Source organism: Pleurodeles waltl, chromosome 8 (genome assembly GCF_031143425.1).
Source record: "Pleurodeles waltl isolate 20211129_DDA chromosome 8, aPleWal1.hap1.20221129, whole genome shotgun sequence".
Taxonomy (NCBI): Eukaryota; Metazoa; Chordata; class Amphibia; order Caudata; family Salamandridae; genus Pleurodeles; species Pleurodeles waltl.
The window spans coordinates 1,537,066,710-1,537,084,893 of NC_090447.1; the positions used below are offsets into that span (position 1 = coordinate 1,537,066,710).

General features: G+C 48.2%; 1 protein-coding gene across 1 annotated transcript in view; it reads right to left on the reverse strand.

Moving 5' to 3' along the window:
- Window positions 1-18,184, reverse strand: part of SLC22A15 (solute carrier family 22 member 15) — a 224,714-nt gene that overhangs the window by 188,612 nt on the left and 17,918 nt on the right. The window contains exon 2 of the mRNA XM_069202976.1: window positions 5,739-5,951. Coding sequence (XP_069059077.1) covers window positions 5,739-5,951 — 213 coding nt within the window. The remainder of the gene's footprint in view (window positions 1-5,738; window positions 5,952-18,184) is intronic.

Sequence of the window (18,184 nt, forward strand, 5' to 3'; positions counted from 1 at the left end):
CCCTGAGGGAGCGTGCCCTCAAGCTTATGGTGGCCCAGCGCTAGACTCCGCATCGATTCAACATCGATGCCGGTCTCGCTCGAGAGGAAGGTCTCAAGACTGCTCACGGAGTCACCACCACTGGTCATCTTCCACATCGGGTCACTCAGGTAAGAAGTCGAAGAAGGCTAGGCATCCTTCCACTTCACCCTGTCGCTCGGCTGATGTGACGTGGGAGGAGCGTCGACGCTTTAGGCCTCTGTCCTCGGAGCCTACTTCTGGGTCCGCTCTGTGCCTTCCTGACTTTCCGGGAGTCGGAGCAACCCCTGCCCAACTGAAAGAATTCTATGAGGCCATGCATCTCGTTTTTGGGCAGTCCGACCCTCCCTCTTTGGTGCCTTCGGGCCCTGGGGGTTCAGCTGGGTGCCCTTTGGGGTCCACACCTGCAGCTCTGGCCGCGGCCAGAGAAGTCACCTTAGGAACCACTACTGGATCCGTACCAAAACCGGTCTGACCTCCGAGACCTTCCCCTGGATCCGGTTCGACCATCTACACTCCCAACGTAGGTTGTGCCCACAATCTACTTTAACCCGATCCTAATCCCCGACGACTTGGAGTGACCACCTTCTTCCTCGATGGGGTCTATTTACCCCAGGTTGGATTTAGACCCTTACTCTTGTGGGTATGAATAGGGGGGAAGGATTGGAGGGGTCCCTGGACCCTTATGAATACCAGGACAACCCTAATATGGACTGGGCAAAGGAATTGGGCGAGGACAGTGGTCTGGATATTTCTCCAGACGCTGGCATGCTTTCTCCTGGCTACGGCGGAGGGAACCACTTATTCTATGGTGGCCAGTAGGGCAGCTGAGGTCCTTGGCATTGAACGGCCTGCTGTTGAAGTCTGGTCTAATCTCCTGACGGAGATGCTTCAAGCAGGGACTTCCACATCTGAGCCTCTCCTACCTTTCAATGAAGCCCTCACTGATATCCTTCTCGGTGCTTGGTCCAGACCCAGCACAGAGACTCCTGTAAATAGGACGATTGCTTGCCGCCATCAGCCCGTCCCAAACGACCCTAAGGTCGGGCCAGAAGGGAATGCGCCAGATGACCATGAGAGCCTTGTTATCCAGGCATCCTTGTCATCTGGAGCATTCCCTTCTGCAGCTCCGGATCGGGAATGAAAGAGACTGGACCAACTTGGGAAGATGTTTTCTTCCTCCAATCTGGCGTTGTGGCCAGTGAACACTGCATGCCTTTTTGGCTGTTGTACTCGCTCCCTGTGGGATACGGTCGCACACGTCTTGCCGCAGATACCGGAGGAGGTCTAGACTGTCATCTCCCAAGCAGTTGCTGATGGGAGAGACGCAGCGAAGTTCACTATTCGATGTGGGCTGGACACAACGACTCTCTGGGTAGATTGGTTGTGTTGACGATGGCTTTTAGGCGCCATGCCTGGTTGAGGACATCTGGTTTCTCAGGGGATGTGCAACAGACTCTTATGGACATGCCCCTTGATGGCACCCATCTCTTTAGAGACAAGGCGGACTCTGCGCTTGAGAGGTTCAAGGACTCGTGGGCTACTACTCGGTCCCTCGGCCTTTTGATTGCCCGTCATCCCCAACAGTCCGCATTGTGCTCCTTTTGTGGCCACCGAAGAGGCTCCTTGTCGTGTCCCTTTCTCAGCCACTGTGTCACCCATGCTGTTCAGCCACTGTGTGGCCGGGAACGTGGAATCCCACGGGCTCGTGGGACAGGGATTCCAGAGGTCTGCCCAGTCCACACCCGCCCCTCCTGCAGCCTCCAAGCCTTTCTAGTCCAACCGACCAGTTGGTAACAGGATTTGCCATCACCTGCCCCACTGGAAATCCATCACTACAGACAGGTGGGTTTTGCAGCTCGTCCAAAGGGGCTACTCCCTCCCCTTCAAGACTGCCCTCCGGCCATGCCTCCATCCTACGGCTGCCTACCGGAGGACCATCTGGAACTTCTCCGCGAGGAAGTCAAGTCTCTCTTGGCCAAGGGAGCCATAGAGAGGGTCCCTGCGCCAGAAGTAGGTTGTGGTTGTTATTTCTGCTGCTTTCTGGTGCCCAAAAAGGACAAGGGCTTACGTCCTATCCTAGAACTTGGGCCCACAATCTTTTCCTCAAAAAGGAGAAGTTAAAAATGCTCACGCTGGCTCAGGTCCTGTCTGCCTTGGACCCAGGAGACTGGATGGTAGGGTTGGACTTGCAGGGCGTTTATTACCATATCCCAGTCTTGCCTGCCCACAGACGTTACCTAAGATTACCGTGCTTCCCTTTGGCCTCACCAGCGCCCCTCAGGTGTTCACGAAAGTGATGGCGGTGGTTGCAGCTCATCTGCACAGAATGGGGCAGTCTTCCCCTACCTCTACAACTGGCTATTGAAGGTGGACACACCCCACAAAGTTGTCTCCCACTTTCAGACTACGGCGATCCTCCTGCACACACTTGGGTTCACTATAAAACGTGCCAAAGTCACATCCGACTCCCTCTCAGATGCTCCTTTTCATCGGAGCTGTTCTCGATACAGTGCAGTTTGGGCCTATCCCGAAAAGCGAGTCCAGGTTATTTGGGCTATGATTCTAATCTTTCTGCCTCTATCCTGGGTTTTGGTGAGAATGCCTCTGAGGCTGGCGGGCCTCATGACCTCCCGCATCCTGCTAGGGACACATGCCAGATGGCATATGCGGACTCTGCAGTGGGATGTGAAGTTCCAGTGGGCACAGCAATTGGGAAATCTCTCAGACATGGTCCAGATCTTGGAGGGGACTGTGAAGGACCTGCAGTGGTAGTTTACAAATCAGGATTGGGTCAACAGCAGATTCCTCTCTCTTCCCCAACCAGATTAGTCAGTAGAGACAGATGCGTCACAGCTGGGATGGGGAGGCCACATAGGATAGGCGGAGATAAAAGGCCTCTGGTCTCCAGCAGAGTCTGGGCTCTGCAACAATCTTTTGGAGCTTCGGGCGATCAAGCTTTTGACAGCATTCCTTCCCTCTCTCAAAGGGAAAGTGGTACAGGTGTTCACAGACAACACTTCCGCCATGTGGTACTGCAACAAACAGGGCGAAGTAGGGTCCTGGACCCTTTGTCAGGAGGCTCTGTGCCTCTGGACTTGGCTGGAACATCAGGGCATTTCAGTGGTGGTTCAACATCTGGCGGGCTCTCTGAACGCCAGAGCAGACAAACTCAGCCGTCTATGCGTAGCTGATCACGAATGGCTTCTCCATCGGGAGGTGGCGCAAGGTCTCTTTCAGCAGTGGGGAAAGCCTTGGTTAGATCTGTTCGCCTCAGCAGAGACCAGGCAATGTCAGCTGTTTTGCAAGTTGGAGTTTCCAAGGCGGCACTCGCTCGGTGACGCTTTTCGTCTCGAGGGGAACTCCGGCCTCCTTTCCACCTATACCACTTCTGTCCAGAGTTCTGAAGAAGATCAACAACGACCAGGCCCAAGTAATCTTGGTGGCTCCGGAATGGGCATGGAGTATGTGGTATCCAGAACTACTAAGCATGGCCACTGATTCTCCACTCATACTTCCTCATTGGGAGGATCTTCTGTTGCAGCAGCAGGGGACAGTTCTACACCCGTACCTGTCCAATCTCCGCCTTCATGTGTGGAGATTTAGCGGCGGCAGTTGACGGATTTTGACCTTCCATCCGAAGTCTGTGAAGTTATCTTGGCAGTCAGGGATATGCTTTGGGCACCCTTAAAGGTTACTTATCGGCTATCTCAGCCTTTCTTAGATTTCCTGATCAACCTTCTCATTTTAGGGGCGAGCGCAAGCGATCCGTCCCTTTTCTAATCTCTCTTTGGGGGAATTTTAACCACGCCCGTGTTACGTCAGTCACTTTCCTTGGTTCATGGGCTTTGCCTTTTAAAATTCGCTTGTTTTCATTCATGAAAGGAATACGTACGTCATGCCTTCTCCGGTGTTTAGCCCTCCTCAAGAGGACCGGTAACCTACTGGAAACATACGAGGCTCCATGTTTTCCATATGGTTTCTGGACTACTTTTTCTCTTTATTTCGTAGCATGATTGCGCTGTGTTTTACACAGCCCGATCACGCTCATTTTATTTCTTCCATTTAGTGTGGCAAGATAAGTCCAGTTAGGAATTTACAACCCTAATAGCTCTAACTCGATGTAATGTGAGACCCGTTGCATTGCAAATGCTTGTTAATTCTACTATTGCTGGTAGATTCTTAAGGGCCTCACCCATTTGTTTCCTCCCACTCTGTATATCATGCCACAGTGGGACCTCAATCTTACTTACTTGATGTGTGCTCCTTCTGAGCCGTTACACAATTGTCCCTTACGGCTCCTTACTTTCAAAACTGTTTTTCCTGTTTCTATCACCTCTGCTTGCAGAGTGAGTGAGCGAGCTTCAGGCTCTTTCTTCGAAGCCCCCATTTGTGCCTGTGCACCCTTACAAGGTGGGTTATGCACTAGGGCCTCATTGCTTCCCAAAGTAGTTATACCTTTTCATGTAGGCCAGTCCTTCACTTCTCCTATTTTTTAGGCACCTCCACATCCTTCTCATGAAGAGGAGAGACTCCACCGCCTGGATCCAAAGAGAGTGTTGGCGTTCTACTTCAATTGTACTAAAGATTTCCAGGTGGACAATCAACTCTTTGTTGGCTATGTGGGTGCGAAGAAAAGGAAGATGGTGCAAAAGTGTACTATCTCGCAATGGGTACTTTTTTGCATCAAAATGTGCTACACTTTGGTAAAGAAGCCCCCGAGGGCTTGCACGCTCATTCCACCAGAGCAACTGCTGCTACCACAGTGTTAGCATGCTGAGTTCCTGTCCTAGATATCTGCCAGGCAGCAATGTGGGCATCCCTGCACACGTTTACTAAGCATTACTGCCTGGACAGTCAGGTTCGCAGGGACGGCAACTTTGGTCGTTCGGTCCTGCAGGACTTTCTAGTATGATCTTGGTTCGCAGACAACCGCCGAGGATGGCATTGCTTGGGTATCTATTCTAAGTTAAGGAATCTGCAACTAGAAGTCTCTATCAGATGAAGAAGTTACTTACCTTCAGTAATGATTTATCTGGTAGAGACATATTCTAGGTGCAGATTCCTTACCGACCCAACCATCCTCCCCGCTTGCAAACTGATTAGTAGGGACAGGGATTCTCCATACAGGGCCTTAGCTCTGGCGCACCGTTTTCAGTGTTCTTCATGGCTCTGCTCTTTGGCATGGAAAGTCGGAAAAAGAAACTGACGTCACCGCGCAGAGGCGGCTTCTATATAAGAGTTCCGACGTCACCACAGTGACCACGATGCCAACGATGCCCGCGGAGTCGACCGACACCACCTAACATCGTGCAAGGGTACTGCAAGAAAAGAAATCTCTGGATCCAGTCTGACGCCAGGGGGAAATTCTAAGGTAAGGAATTAGCAACTAGATTTTGTCTCTCCCAGATAAACCGTTACCAAAGGTAAGTAACTTGTTCATTAAAGATATCACCAGATTCCACACCTCTGGGAGCCAAGTTGTACCCACATTATTAAGATATCAGCTGATACTGCACCTCCTGGAGGCATGTTACATCAACATTAAAACATTTTTTAAAGGTATCACCAAATGCTGCACCTCCTGGAGGTATCTTGTATCTACATTATTAAAGGCGTCCCCAGATTTCATCCAGATTAGTTGGTACACCAAGGTGGGATACTGAAAGAGAGGAGACTGAATGCAGGATAATTAGGTAAATATCATGGCCAGACCTCACCTCAGTGGCGATGGACGTGAAGTCGCTATCGAACAGTACGCGGTTCTGCCGCTCGCTCTGATTGGACATCCTATACCAGTCCCGGAAGGCCTGCTCATCGCTCGCGGACTGGTTGCCAGGACTGTGACTGATGGGGAGACCCATGCGGTCCCATTGGAAACGAGGCGTTGCGCCAACTAGGGCAATAAGAACAGCTTCTGTGGCGGCATACAGCTGGAGAACCAAAAAGGAAACAAGTGTCAACAATAACACAGTGGTAAAGTTACTGCGCTTTAGCACTGATTTTTGGTGGATACCTAATCTTCCCACAGTTTCCTCACTGCTCCAGTTGTCAGATCACAGTACAGTACACAATGACGCCGAGTGCTACGCTGTCAGATCCCAGGAGGGCTGAGGTACCAGGTCACGGTACTATACTTAATGAAACACACTGTGGTACAGTCAAGGCTTCCGAGATACCCTATTCTGCCATTAGGTTACAACTGATGGTACTGTATACAGTCGCCCACCACTTCTGCACAGTCACAGTACCAGACGTACCAGTCCCTACAATCAGGACACGATATTATACATAATGAAGCACAATGCCACAAATCAAAGCCAGTGGTGGCTAGTGACATTTGAAAGTGGTGGGGCTTAAAAGTTAGGTATGACTTATGGAGTGAGCAATGCTAGCAAGCTTAATGGACAAACGTAGGGTCCAGGGTGGGTACTCCTCAGAGAACAAATTGAAAAAAGATTGGCAAATCGTGCATTTTAAAGCAAATTAATTTAGTGATAAAGCAGGGTTTATAAATCAGTGGGAGTGAATAGTCTTGAAATATTAGACATTTAAAGCTGCCCCATTTCTTACTGCATTAATATGTTCAACAGTTACTGCAATGTGCAAGTTGTGCAGATCGACAACTTCAGCCCTTTAAAGTGTGTGCTTGCCCAGTGTCTTGCACTGCATGCAGCATCAACTTTGGAAGGAAATGCTCTAGCCAGGCTTCGGGAAGCAGCCACAGCTGCTGGCCGCAATCAGAAATATAGCAATATGTGAAGACAGGTCTTTAAGTGGGATAAAAAAGGTGGGGGCTCTCTAAAAGGGAACAAGTAAAATACATTTCTGTGATTCCCATAGTGTGCCACCGGCCTGTATTGTGGTTGTAATTGCAGATACATAACACAGCATCTGAGTACATGTGTAACAACAATGATTTGCTATAAATAATTAATATTGGACGTGTTTCAGTTCTGAAAATTGTGAGCCTGTGATTTAAATATTATTAAGGCCTGTGGAAGGTACGGTGGACGACAATTATGTGCTTTACGTTAGATATGTTTGCCTTTTTTCTCTGCACATCTTGTCCATCTGCACATCTTCACCTGGTCCCGTTTCCTTTTTAGCACCATCGTATCAATCTCCCCCGAATGCACTTCCTCGCACCTCCACCACTTCCAAACATACACTGCATTCACTCACATTTAAGCAATTTATTTCCTTTTGTCTTGTAAATATTTTAACATGTGTACCCTCTTCACACACATTTCCACAGAATTTAAATTGCAACTGGAATACATGACCGCTGTGCTGTGTGCTCTGCAGAGAGGCACTGTGCTTTGTCTTCAGCCTCAGCACTAGCGCTCTCAATCAAAGCCCCTCATAAACACCTGGCATGAAGACGCATGACAAAATACAGAAGCACAACATGATGAAATACGTAACACTATTGTGAAATGCAAGGTTAATTAAAACATGAAATAAAATAGGAACTAAATTGCCGGCATGCTTTACCTTAAAGTTGTTATCACTAATTGTTCAGAAAACAATCCATGTTTTTGGCATTAATGTTAAGGGCACGAAGATAGGGACAGTTGTATCGCCATACAGCAGATAACTGTCTTTACTATAAGTACATATTTCACCCTTTGTGCTTCCCTTTTATATCAACTTGACAAGGGAACAAAAACCCTACTCGTCTTTTGGATTAATTGTGATTGAGAATAAATACAGCAGTTCCATTTCTAAAGGGGCCAGAGAACAGCAGCCTGGGCCGGGAGTGTCACAGCAGGGGAGGTGAGCGCATCCAGGTGTCTCAGCACAATATACATAACACAAGAAGAGCATTATAACCCTCACCGTGGACAAGGTACAGACATGTGCGTGCATCCAGTCCTACGTGCGATGAACGGGACAGGGTGGGATATCTGCCTGTGAATAACGGATGTCTGGCCTCACGCACGGATGGAGACTCCAATGCCCAAAACCATGATACTAAGCCTATAGTGGATACTGCCACAGACCACAATGAAGGGTATTAGAGCAGTCACCCCTGTGTTGTGCATCACATTGCAGAAAGTTGGTTTACTGTCTGGCTTCCATCTCCTGCTTTAAAGCGAGGCGCAGCAGGCTGCCTGGGACAGGCAACTCAGACTTGACTACATCAGTCTGTTTAGAGATACGATTGTATATCTAAATACAATTACAAATATGATTGTATTTCTAAATAAATCGATCTATTTAATATTTGTGTAGGAATGCTAGAATTTCAGTAGGGTGCAGTCCCTGAGCTCTAAAGACTCAACCAACCCCTTGAGGTGGAAAAAAGTACAAAAAGGAGTGTAAAAGGGCATCAAAAATAACTGAAAAGAGCAGTAACGAGTAAAAGAACAGACAGCACTAAGAAAGATGACAAACAGGAAACAGGAGTCAGAAAGCACAAAAAAATGATGAGTACAATACTGCGTACAAGAAAAGAAGTCAACAGGAGCTAAACAGAAGGGGGTGCTAGTGGAGAGGGAGCAGGATGAGAGAGTTGGGAGACTCAAAGTGAGTGAGCCTGGCCTGAAGAGCCTGGGCTGGTCCTTCAATCAGTCCCAGGTAAAGTGAGGGGGGCTGGGTTAAGGCCTCAGCTGCCTGTTATCACTTTGTTGTCCTAGTAATGTTTCCTGGATGTCTCAAAGCATACACCTCTCCCCCGAGTTACCCAAGAAGCAAGCATCTGGGTGCTTAGTCTCTTTTCTGCCTCAGCACACAATACAAACATGTGTACGCTAAGGGCCCGATAGAACATGGACTTCGACAGAGTATATATCTGTGGTCCAGAGGGGCACACCATGTACACTGAGCTGCAGTAGACTAACAGTGCAGGCAGCAATTAATTAATATGGTAGGGAGTGACTTCGCTGTATCTCCCATCGTCCACCTACACAGAAAGCGACATCACTGAATGTCCTGTCATTCATTTGGATGGGAAGAGACTACTGTTTTCCAGCCAAAACCATTCGTAGAAGACGCCGAACAACAGGACTTCAGTTTCCATCACCCATCAACACAGGAAGTAATATCACGGTCTGCATTTCACCCCCCTGATAGAACCCGTTTAATGACAACTGTAACACGGAAGCAAAGTGGGTATGAGAAGCAGGTGTGCTGCTAATGCATCAAAGGCAAGCCCATATGCACCCATCCGTGCTTGGATCTCGCCCAACTCCAGGAACCCTGGTCCGATCACCACACATTGATACTCAGTAGACTCTTTGGGTTCCTAGACCCCGGATGCCGTTTCCCGAACTGCTGCTGTGCCACACCCAACACCACGGTAGGAGCTTTCAGCTGCACCCACTGCTAGTTCTCCACCAGCCACTCATCCACCCCCGCCCAACGTAAATACCAATAACACCCTTAGCACCCCATCCCTAATACATATGGTACAAAAGCACCTACAACACTTACGCCCCCACCATACAACACACGCCACAGCAAACTTGCACGTCAACACCCATTTGCATACATGCTTCTCAACACGTGTTTTGGAGCGCGGGGTGATGGAAGTGCTGGCTCAGATGTATATGTGGTGTGGGCAAGGGACGGTGGGGTCTCTGGAGTGGGTGGTGTTCATGATACTGATTGTTTCCTCTGTCGTGAGCGTGGACCAGCTGTGGATGGTCTGAGTGGGTTCTGGGGGAGTGGGTCGGACGCAAGTTCCAGTGCCAGGTTTTTTGGGAGGAAGATGTCGTAAATGTCCTGAATCTTGCAGTGGAAAAAGGTGGCGAGTTTGTCGCAGAGGTCCTGTGACGGGGGATGCTGCTGGCTTCGGAGGGGGGGAATTTGTGAACTTGATGACTGAGAAGAGTTTCTTCGACTTGTGTGTGGAGGAGTTGATGTGGAGGAGCTGTGTGTGCAGAGTGTGTCGTTCCTTGTGTTCTTGATGTTTCGACAGCGGGCAATGGTTGCGGCTCTGAAGGACGCAAGATCTTTGCTGGTTTGGCTGTTCCTCCATTTTTTTCTTTAAACATCTGCGAGTACGCTTTGATTGTTGGTGTTCAGTGGAGAACCAGCTGGCTTTCTGAGGTATGCGTTTGGCCGATGTCAGCCGGAGGGGAGCTAGAGTGTTGGCGCGTTTGGTGATCCATGCGTTGAGCTTGCTTGCTGCTGTGGTGGCGTCATCGGAGGGAGGAGGGAGGGATTTGGCGAGAGATGAGGCGAGTTGCTCTTTGGTGATTTTGTTCCATTTCCTGTGGGGGGTTCTGGAAGTGCAGGTGCGGCTGCTGGGTACAGTGACTGTGAAGTGTTTGCAGCAGTGGTCAGTCCAGTCTGGTGTGGAGATGGTTTTGATGGTGATACGGTTGACTGAGGTGAAGATGGGGTCCAGTGTGTGTCCTGAGATGTGTGTTGGTACGGAGACCAGTTGTTGGCGGCCGAGGGAGGTGAGGCTGTCGAGTAGAGCAGTGGTGTTTGGGTCGACGCGGTACTCGAGGTGGAAATTCAGGTCGCCAAGGTGGAGGTAGTCGTCTGACAACAGGGCCTCGGGGTAGCAATGTCTATAACATCATCTGTGAATGCTGGGCAGAGGCCAGGTGGCCTGTACACCAGGAGGACGCAGATAGAAGAGTTGTGGTTCAAGTTTGCTTCACAAATTTCTGTTTTTATCTTTTCAAAACATGCTTCTGTTCTATGTCGCACACAATGAAAATGTCACTTACCCAGTGTACATCTGTTCGTGGCATCAGTCGCTGTAGATTCGCATGTTTTGCATAGCTCGCCATCTGGTGTTGGGTCGGAGTGTTACAAGTTGTTTTTCTTCGAAGAAGTCTTTCGAGTCACGGGACCGAGTGACTCCTCCTTTTGTCTCCATTACGCATGGGCGTCGACTCCATCTTCGATTGTTTTTCCCCGCAGAGGGTGAGGTAGGAGTTGTATTGTAGTAATAGTGGCCATGCAATGGAGTGACTAAGTATGTACCTATTTAAGGTTAAAAGTAATATATATACAAATAGTTGAAGGTACCTTCCGAACTGCTACAGGCTCCCGGGGAGGCGGGTGGGCACATGCGAATCTACAGCGACTGATGCCACGAACAGATGTACACTGGGTAAGTGACATTTTCAGTTCGATGGCATCTGTCGCTGTAGATACGCATGTTTTGCATAGACTAGTAAGCAGTTATCTCCCCAAAGCGGTGGCTCAGCCTGTAGGAGTGGGAGTAGTCTGAAACAATGTTCTTAATACGGCTTGACCTACTGTGGCTTGTTGTGCGGATAACACGTCTACACAGTAGTGCTTGGTGAATGTGTGAGGCATAGACCATGTGGCTGCCTTACATATTTCTTGCATTGGGATGTTTCCTAGAAAGGCCATGGTAGCACCTTTCTTTCTGGTTGAGTGTGCCCTTGGTGTAATGGGCAGTTGTCGTTTAGCTTTAAGGTAGCTGATTTGGATGCATTTAACTATCCATCTGGCTGTACCTTGTTTTGATATTGGGTTTCCTGCATGAGGTTTTTGGAATGCAATAAATAGCTGTTTAGTTTTCCTGATGCTCTTTGTTCTGTCAATGTAATACATTAATGCTCTTTTGACATCTAAAGTATGTAGTGCCCTCTCAGCTACGGAATCTGGCTGTGGGAAGAACACTGGAAGTTCCACTGTTTGATTTAGATGGAACGGTGAAATAACTTTTGGTAGAAATTTAGGATTAGTCCTTAGGACGACCTTATTTTTGTGTAGTTGTATAAAAGGTTCTTGTATTGTAAACGCCTGAATCTCGCTTACTCTTCTTAGAGAAGTAATGGCGATGAGAAATGCAACCTTCCATGTTAGGAACTGTATTTCGCAGGAGTGCATGGGTTCAAAAGGTGGACCCATAAGTCTAGTTAAGACAACATTTAGGTTCCATGAAGGAACAGGTGGTGTTCTTGGTGGAATAATTCTTTTAAGGCCCTCCATGAATGCTTTAATGACTGGTATCCTATATAGGGAAGTTGAATAGGTAGGCTGCAGGTATGCAGATATTGCTGCAAGGTGTATTTTAATGGAAGAGAAAGCTAGGTTAGATTTTTGTAAGTGAAGCAAGTAACCCACTACATGTTTTGGGGTTGCGTGTAATGGTTGGATTTGATTAATATGGCAGTAGCAAACAAACCTCTTCCATTTACTGGCATAGCAGTGCCTGGTGGATGGCCTTCTGGCTTGCTTTATGACTTCCATACATTCTTGGGTAAGTTGTAAGTGTCCGAATTCTAGGATTTCAGGAGCCAGATTGCTAGATTCAGCGATGCTGGATCTGGGTGTCTGATCGTTTGGTTGTGTTGTGTTAACAGATCCGGCCTGTTGGGCAGTTTGATGTGGGGTACTACTGATAGGTCTAGCAGCGTTGTGTACCAGGGTTGCCTTGCCCAAGTTGGTGCTATTAATATGAGTTTGAGTTTGTTTTGACTGAGTTTGTTTACCAGATAAGGAAGGAGAGGGAGAGGAGGAAAAGCGTAGGCAAATATCCCTGACCAGTTGATCCATAGGGCATTGCCGTGGGACTGCCTGTGTGGGTATCTGGATGCGAAGTTTTGGCATTTTGCGTTCTCTTTTGTCGCAAACAAGTCTATTTGAGGTGTTCCCCAGAGCGTGAAGTAAGTGTTCAGAATTTGGGGGTGAATTTCCCATTCGTGGACCTGTTGGTGATCTCGAGAGAGATTGTCTGCGAGTTGATTCTGAATTCCTGGGATAAATTGTGCTATTAGGCGAATTTGGTTGTGAATTGCCCAACGCCATATCTTTTGTGCCAGCAGGCTCAATTGCGTTGAGTGCGTCCCCCCCTGTTTGTTTAGATAATACATTGTTGTCATGTTGTCTGTTTTGACGAGAATGTATTTGTGAACTATTATTGGTTGAAAAGCCTTTAGTGCTTGAAAAACTGCTAGCAGTTCTAGGTGATTTATATGCAGTTTTGTTTGATGTACGTTCCATTGTCCTTGTATGCTGTGTTGATCGAGGTGTGCTCCCCACCCTGTCATGGAAGCATCTGTTGTTATTACGTATTGTGGCACTGGGTCTTGGAAAGGCCGCCCTTTGTTTAAATTTATATTGTTCCACCATAGAAGCGAAAGGTAAGTTTGGCGGTCTATTAACACCAGATCTGTAAGGTGACCCTGTGCTTGTGACCACTGTGATGCTAGGCACTGTTGTAAGGGCCTCATGTGCAGTCTTGCGTTTGGGACAATGGCTATGCATGAAGACATCATGCCTAGGAGTTGTAATATCATCTTTGCTTGTATTTTTTGTGTTGGATACATGCGTTGTATGATGTTGTTGAAATTTTGAATTCTTTGTGGACTTGGAGTGGCTACTCCTATTGTTGTGTTTATTATGGCTCCTAGGTATTGTTGTACCTTGCGCGGCAGAATGTTGGATTTTGCGAAGTTGACTGTGAACCCTAGTTTGTAGAGGGTTTGTATGATTTGATTTGTGTGGTGTGAGCACGTTCTTAACGAATGGGTCTTGATTAGCCAGTCGTCTAGATACGGGAATACATGTATTTGCTGCCTTCTGATGTGTGCAGCGACTACTGCTAGACATTTGGTAAAGACTCTTGGTGCGGTTGTTAAACCGAAAGGCAGTACCTTGAATTGGTAGTGTATTCCTTTGAATACAAACCTTAGGTATTTCCTGTGCGATGGATGTATTGGTATATGGAAATACGCGTCTTTGAGGTCTAATGTTGTCATGTAGTCGTGTAGTTTCAGCAATGGTAACACTTCTTGTAGTGTGACCATGTGAAAGTGGTCTGATTTGATGTATGTGTTTAGTATTCTTAGGTCTAGGATTGGTCTTAGCGTTTTGTCCTTCTTTGGTATTAAGAAGTACAGTGAATAAACTCCTGTGTTTATTTGTGTGTTTGGTACTAACTCGATTGCGTTCTTTTGCAATAGTGCTTGAACTTCTATCTCCAGGAGCTCGGAATTATGTTTTGATAAATTTTGTGCTCTTGGTGGTATGTTTGGAGGGAATTGTAGAAATTCTATGCAATAACCATTTTGGATAATTGCTAGAACCCAAGTGTCTGTAGTGATTTCCTCCCATGCTTTGTAATAATGACCTATTCTTCCCCCCACTGGTGTTGTGTGGAGGGGGTGAGTGACATGTGAGTCACTGCTTAGTTGTAGGGGTTTTGGGGCTTTGAAATTTTCCCCTATTCCTAGGGAATTGCCCTCCTCTATGTTGGCCCCGAAAGCCTCCCCTGTACTGTCCCTGGTAACTGGATGGTGTTGCCTGTGAGGTGCTGGCTTGTGTGGCCTGACCTCGAAACCCCCCTCTAAAGGGTGTTTTGCGGAAGGTGCTGTAATTTCCTCTGCTGTGCGGGGAGTAGAGTGCGCCCATGGCTTTAGCAGTGTCCGTGTCCTTTTTAAGTTTCTCAATCGCCGTGTCCACTTCTGGACCGAACAGTTCTTTTTCGTTGAATGGCATATTGAGAACTGCCTGCTGAATCTCTGGTTTAAACCCAGACGTTCGTAGCCATGCATGCCTTCTGATGGTCACAGATGTATTTATTGTTCTTGCAGCTGTGTCTGCTGCGTCCATGGAGGAGCGTATCTGGTTGTTTGAAATGTTCTGTCCTTCCTCAACCACTTGCTTTGCCCTCTTTTGTAGGTCTTTGGGTAGATGTTCAATGAGATGTTGCATCTCATCCCAATGGGCTCTGTCATAGCGCGCAAGAAGTGCCTGTGAGTTAGCGATGCGCCACTGGTTTGCAGCTTGTGCTGCGACTCTCTTCCCAGCTGCATCGAACTTGCGGCTTTCCTTATCTGGGGGTGGTGCATCCCCAGATCTGTGGGAGTTGGCCCTCTTCGTAGCTGCTCCTACAACGACAGAATCTGGTGGCAGCTGTGAAGTTATGAAAATAGGGTCTGTAGGAGGCGCTTTATACTTTTTTTCCACCCTTGGTGTGATTGCCCTACTTTTGACCGGCTCCTTAAAGATGTCTTTTGCGTGCCGAAGCATACCAGGGAGCATAGGCAGGCTTTGGTAGGAGCTGTGGGTGGCGGAGAGGGTGTTGAATAGAAAGTCATCCTCGACTTGTTCTGAGTGGAGGCTTACATTGTGGAATTGTGCTGCTCTAGCCACCACCTGAGAATATGCAGTACTGTCTTCTGGTGGTGATGGCTTTGTAGGGTATGCCTCCGGACTGTTATCTGACACAGGGGCGTCGTATAAGTCCCATGCGTCCTGATCCTGGTCACCTTGGCTCATGGTGGTGTGAGCCGGGGAATGTGATGGAGTTTGTGCTGGTGAGACGTGAATTATAGGTGGAGGAGAGGGTGGCGGAGTAACCCTTTTCACCATTTTTGTTTGTGGTGTTTGGTCAGTTTGAAATTCCAGTCTTCTCTTTCTCCTAATAGGGGGAAGGGTGCTTATCTTTCCTGTCCCCTGCTGTATAAAAATACGTTTCTGCGTATGGTCTACATCGGTGGATTGCAGGTCTTCCTCAAACCTATGCTTTCGCATTTGGGAGGTCATTGATTGCTCTTCTGTATAAGAGCCTGAAACTGGGTCGGTTGCAGGTTGTTTTGGCACCGAAACCCTGTCTGCATCTTTTTTTGGCTCCGAGGTGACTTTTTTCTTTTTCGGAGTCGAAACATCTCGGCGTCGATCTTCGTCGGTGCCGCTGTCTCAGCATCGAGCCGTGTCTACACCGCTATCTCGGTGTCGATGTATGTCTCCAGCACTTTCTCGGTCCCGAGAAGGCTGCGTGCCGGTGTCTCGACCGGAGTCGGACGGTCTCGGCACTGTTTGGGCCTTTTTCGGTGCCGACGGTCAGTCACCGAATTTATGGGTGGAGCCATGGCCTGGTGGCAGTGGCGTCCCCTGGGCCTTGACAATCTTCTTATGAGTGGTTTTCGACGTCTTACTCACGGTTCGTGGATCGTCGAATTCCTCGGAGTCCGATTCGTGTATCGAAAAGGTTTCTTCCTCTTCTTGTATCTCGAACTCTCGGTGGGCTGTCGGCGTGGACGCCATTTGAAGTCTTCTGGCCCAACGGTCTTGGAGTGTTTTTCGGGACCGGAACGCACGACAGGCCTCGCAAGTGTCTTCACTGTGCTCAGGTGACAGGCACAGGTTACAGACCAAGTGTTGGTCTGTATAGGGGTATTTGTTGTGGCATTTGGGACAGAAACGGAACGGGGTCCGTTCCATCGGCGTTCTTCTACACGCGGTCGGCCCGAGCAGGCCCCGACGGGGGATCGAAAACTACCCCGAAGGGCTCCGGAGCTCTTCGATCTTCGATGCAGTGTTGATTCTAACTACGCCGATCCCGAACGCAACAATACCGACGAAAATCTTCCGAAATTTAGCTGTTTTTCCGTTCCGAAACTCGGAGCGACAGGAACACGTCCGAACCCGATGGCAGAAAAAAAACAATCGAAGATGGAGTCGACGCCCATGCCTAATGGAGACAAAAGGAGGAGTCACTCGGTCCCGTGACTCGAAAGACTTCTTCGAAGAAAAACAACTTGTAACACTCCGACCCAACACCAGATGGCGAGCTATGCAAAACATGCGTATCTACAGCGACAGATGCCATCGAACACATATTTCCTTTGCGTAGCGTGCTGAATAAAGAGCCAGGGTGAAATCGCTTTTGGTACCCGTATTAATTACTTCTTTGTTACAACACATCCCCTCTGTGGTTACTAGTGCACTATACAAATTAATATAACAGAACATAACATAATACATGGCAGTACAAGTCTTTTTACTGGTAACCTGCAAGGGGGGGGGGTAGCTTATCGGCCTGCCACTCCCATTCAACTGGGCACTTTGCTGCACACAGCTGTGTGCGACTGTCGCACGGCTGTATGCATGATGTGCGTAGCAGAATGAGAAAGAAGTGTACATGTCATGATTGACTGGGAACACAGCAGAATCTATTGTGGAGTTTATCTGTGGGAATGGGGTACAAAATAAATAAAGAGGGGCGTGAGCCAGACAAACAAAGCATATTTCAGGGCTGCTTCAATGCATTTCTGGAGCCTTTGTAATAAGCCAGGCACTAGGGCGTGGGAGGACAAAAGCGAGCAGTTCCATATGAAGAGCAGGGACAGTATTTGCTCTTGTTCTGCCCTTTTCTCACCCCCACAGCAAGGTGTTACCCACACCAGGCTGATCATGTAGAGTGTGAAGCTTCTCTAGTTTTTGGGTTGGTATTTTGGGTTACTCCAAATAAGAGACTCCCGGCCTATCCACACCCTCCTGCTGACACCTAAAGACAGACTGCGGCTGGCCTGTCTGCAAGGAACAAGCAAAAGGAGCAGAACTGCCTGAAACCAGTCAGAGAACCGTGCCTGCAGATCCTTAACATAGTAGAAGAAAGAGGCTAAACCCCCAGATCAGGGCTCCAGGACCTCTCAGTGACCAACAGGGTGCTGGAGAATCATCTGTGATCCAAGGATGGTGGCACTGACAGCCAGCTTCCCAGTCCAGTGACGGGACAACCACTGTGGTTCATGGATTCCTGCTGGAAGCTCTAAGAAGAGAAGTCTACCCTAGCTGCTGAGAACAAAATGCTGGCAGCGTTTCTGCAGAAGAAAACTGTTTTACGGAGAGCTCAGGGTCCCTAGAGCACTGGCTGCAAGGACAGCTGAAAGCCCCTATTGAACTCCCGCCTCATCTGCTGATGGAGTTGCCCCTTTTTTCAAACCACACTTGGTGCAGGTTTTCTTCTCGTTTGAGCATGGAGAAGAATTGAGTGCGTTGGGACTATGAACATTGTTTCAAGGACTATAATTGCTCCAAGCTTGATTGCAAAATGTAAAAATGCAGCTTTATCTAGACGAAGACATGGCTGAGCAGACAGAGGCTACGATTGGACAGTACAACAGCAGCGTCCTCTCTGAAATGGGGACCTTCCCAAATGATCAAGGTGAATGGTCCCTCTGAAGCCCACAGGGCCAGATTACAAGCATAGGTGCTATTTACTGCAGCAGGTAAATAACTACATCACAAGGTTCGTTTTGTATCGGGTGCAATAAATAGCACTCATTGTAAGTTTGTGGGAAATAACATGCAGATTTTGCTGTGTTATCTGCATGACGTGGTAAATACTGAATGCTTTTCCTCATTAAGTTTTGGCAGGTATTATCACCTGTTAAATAAACTCATACTCATAATTCCAACCCATGTGTAAACAGGCGTT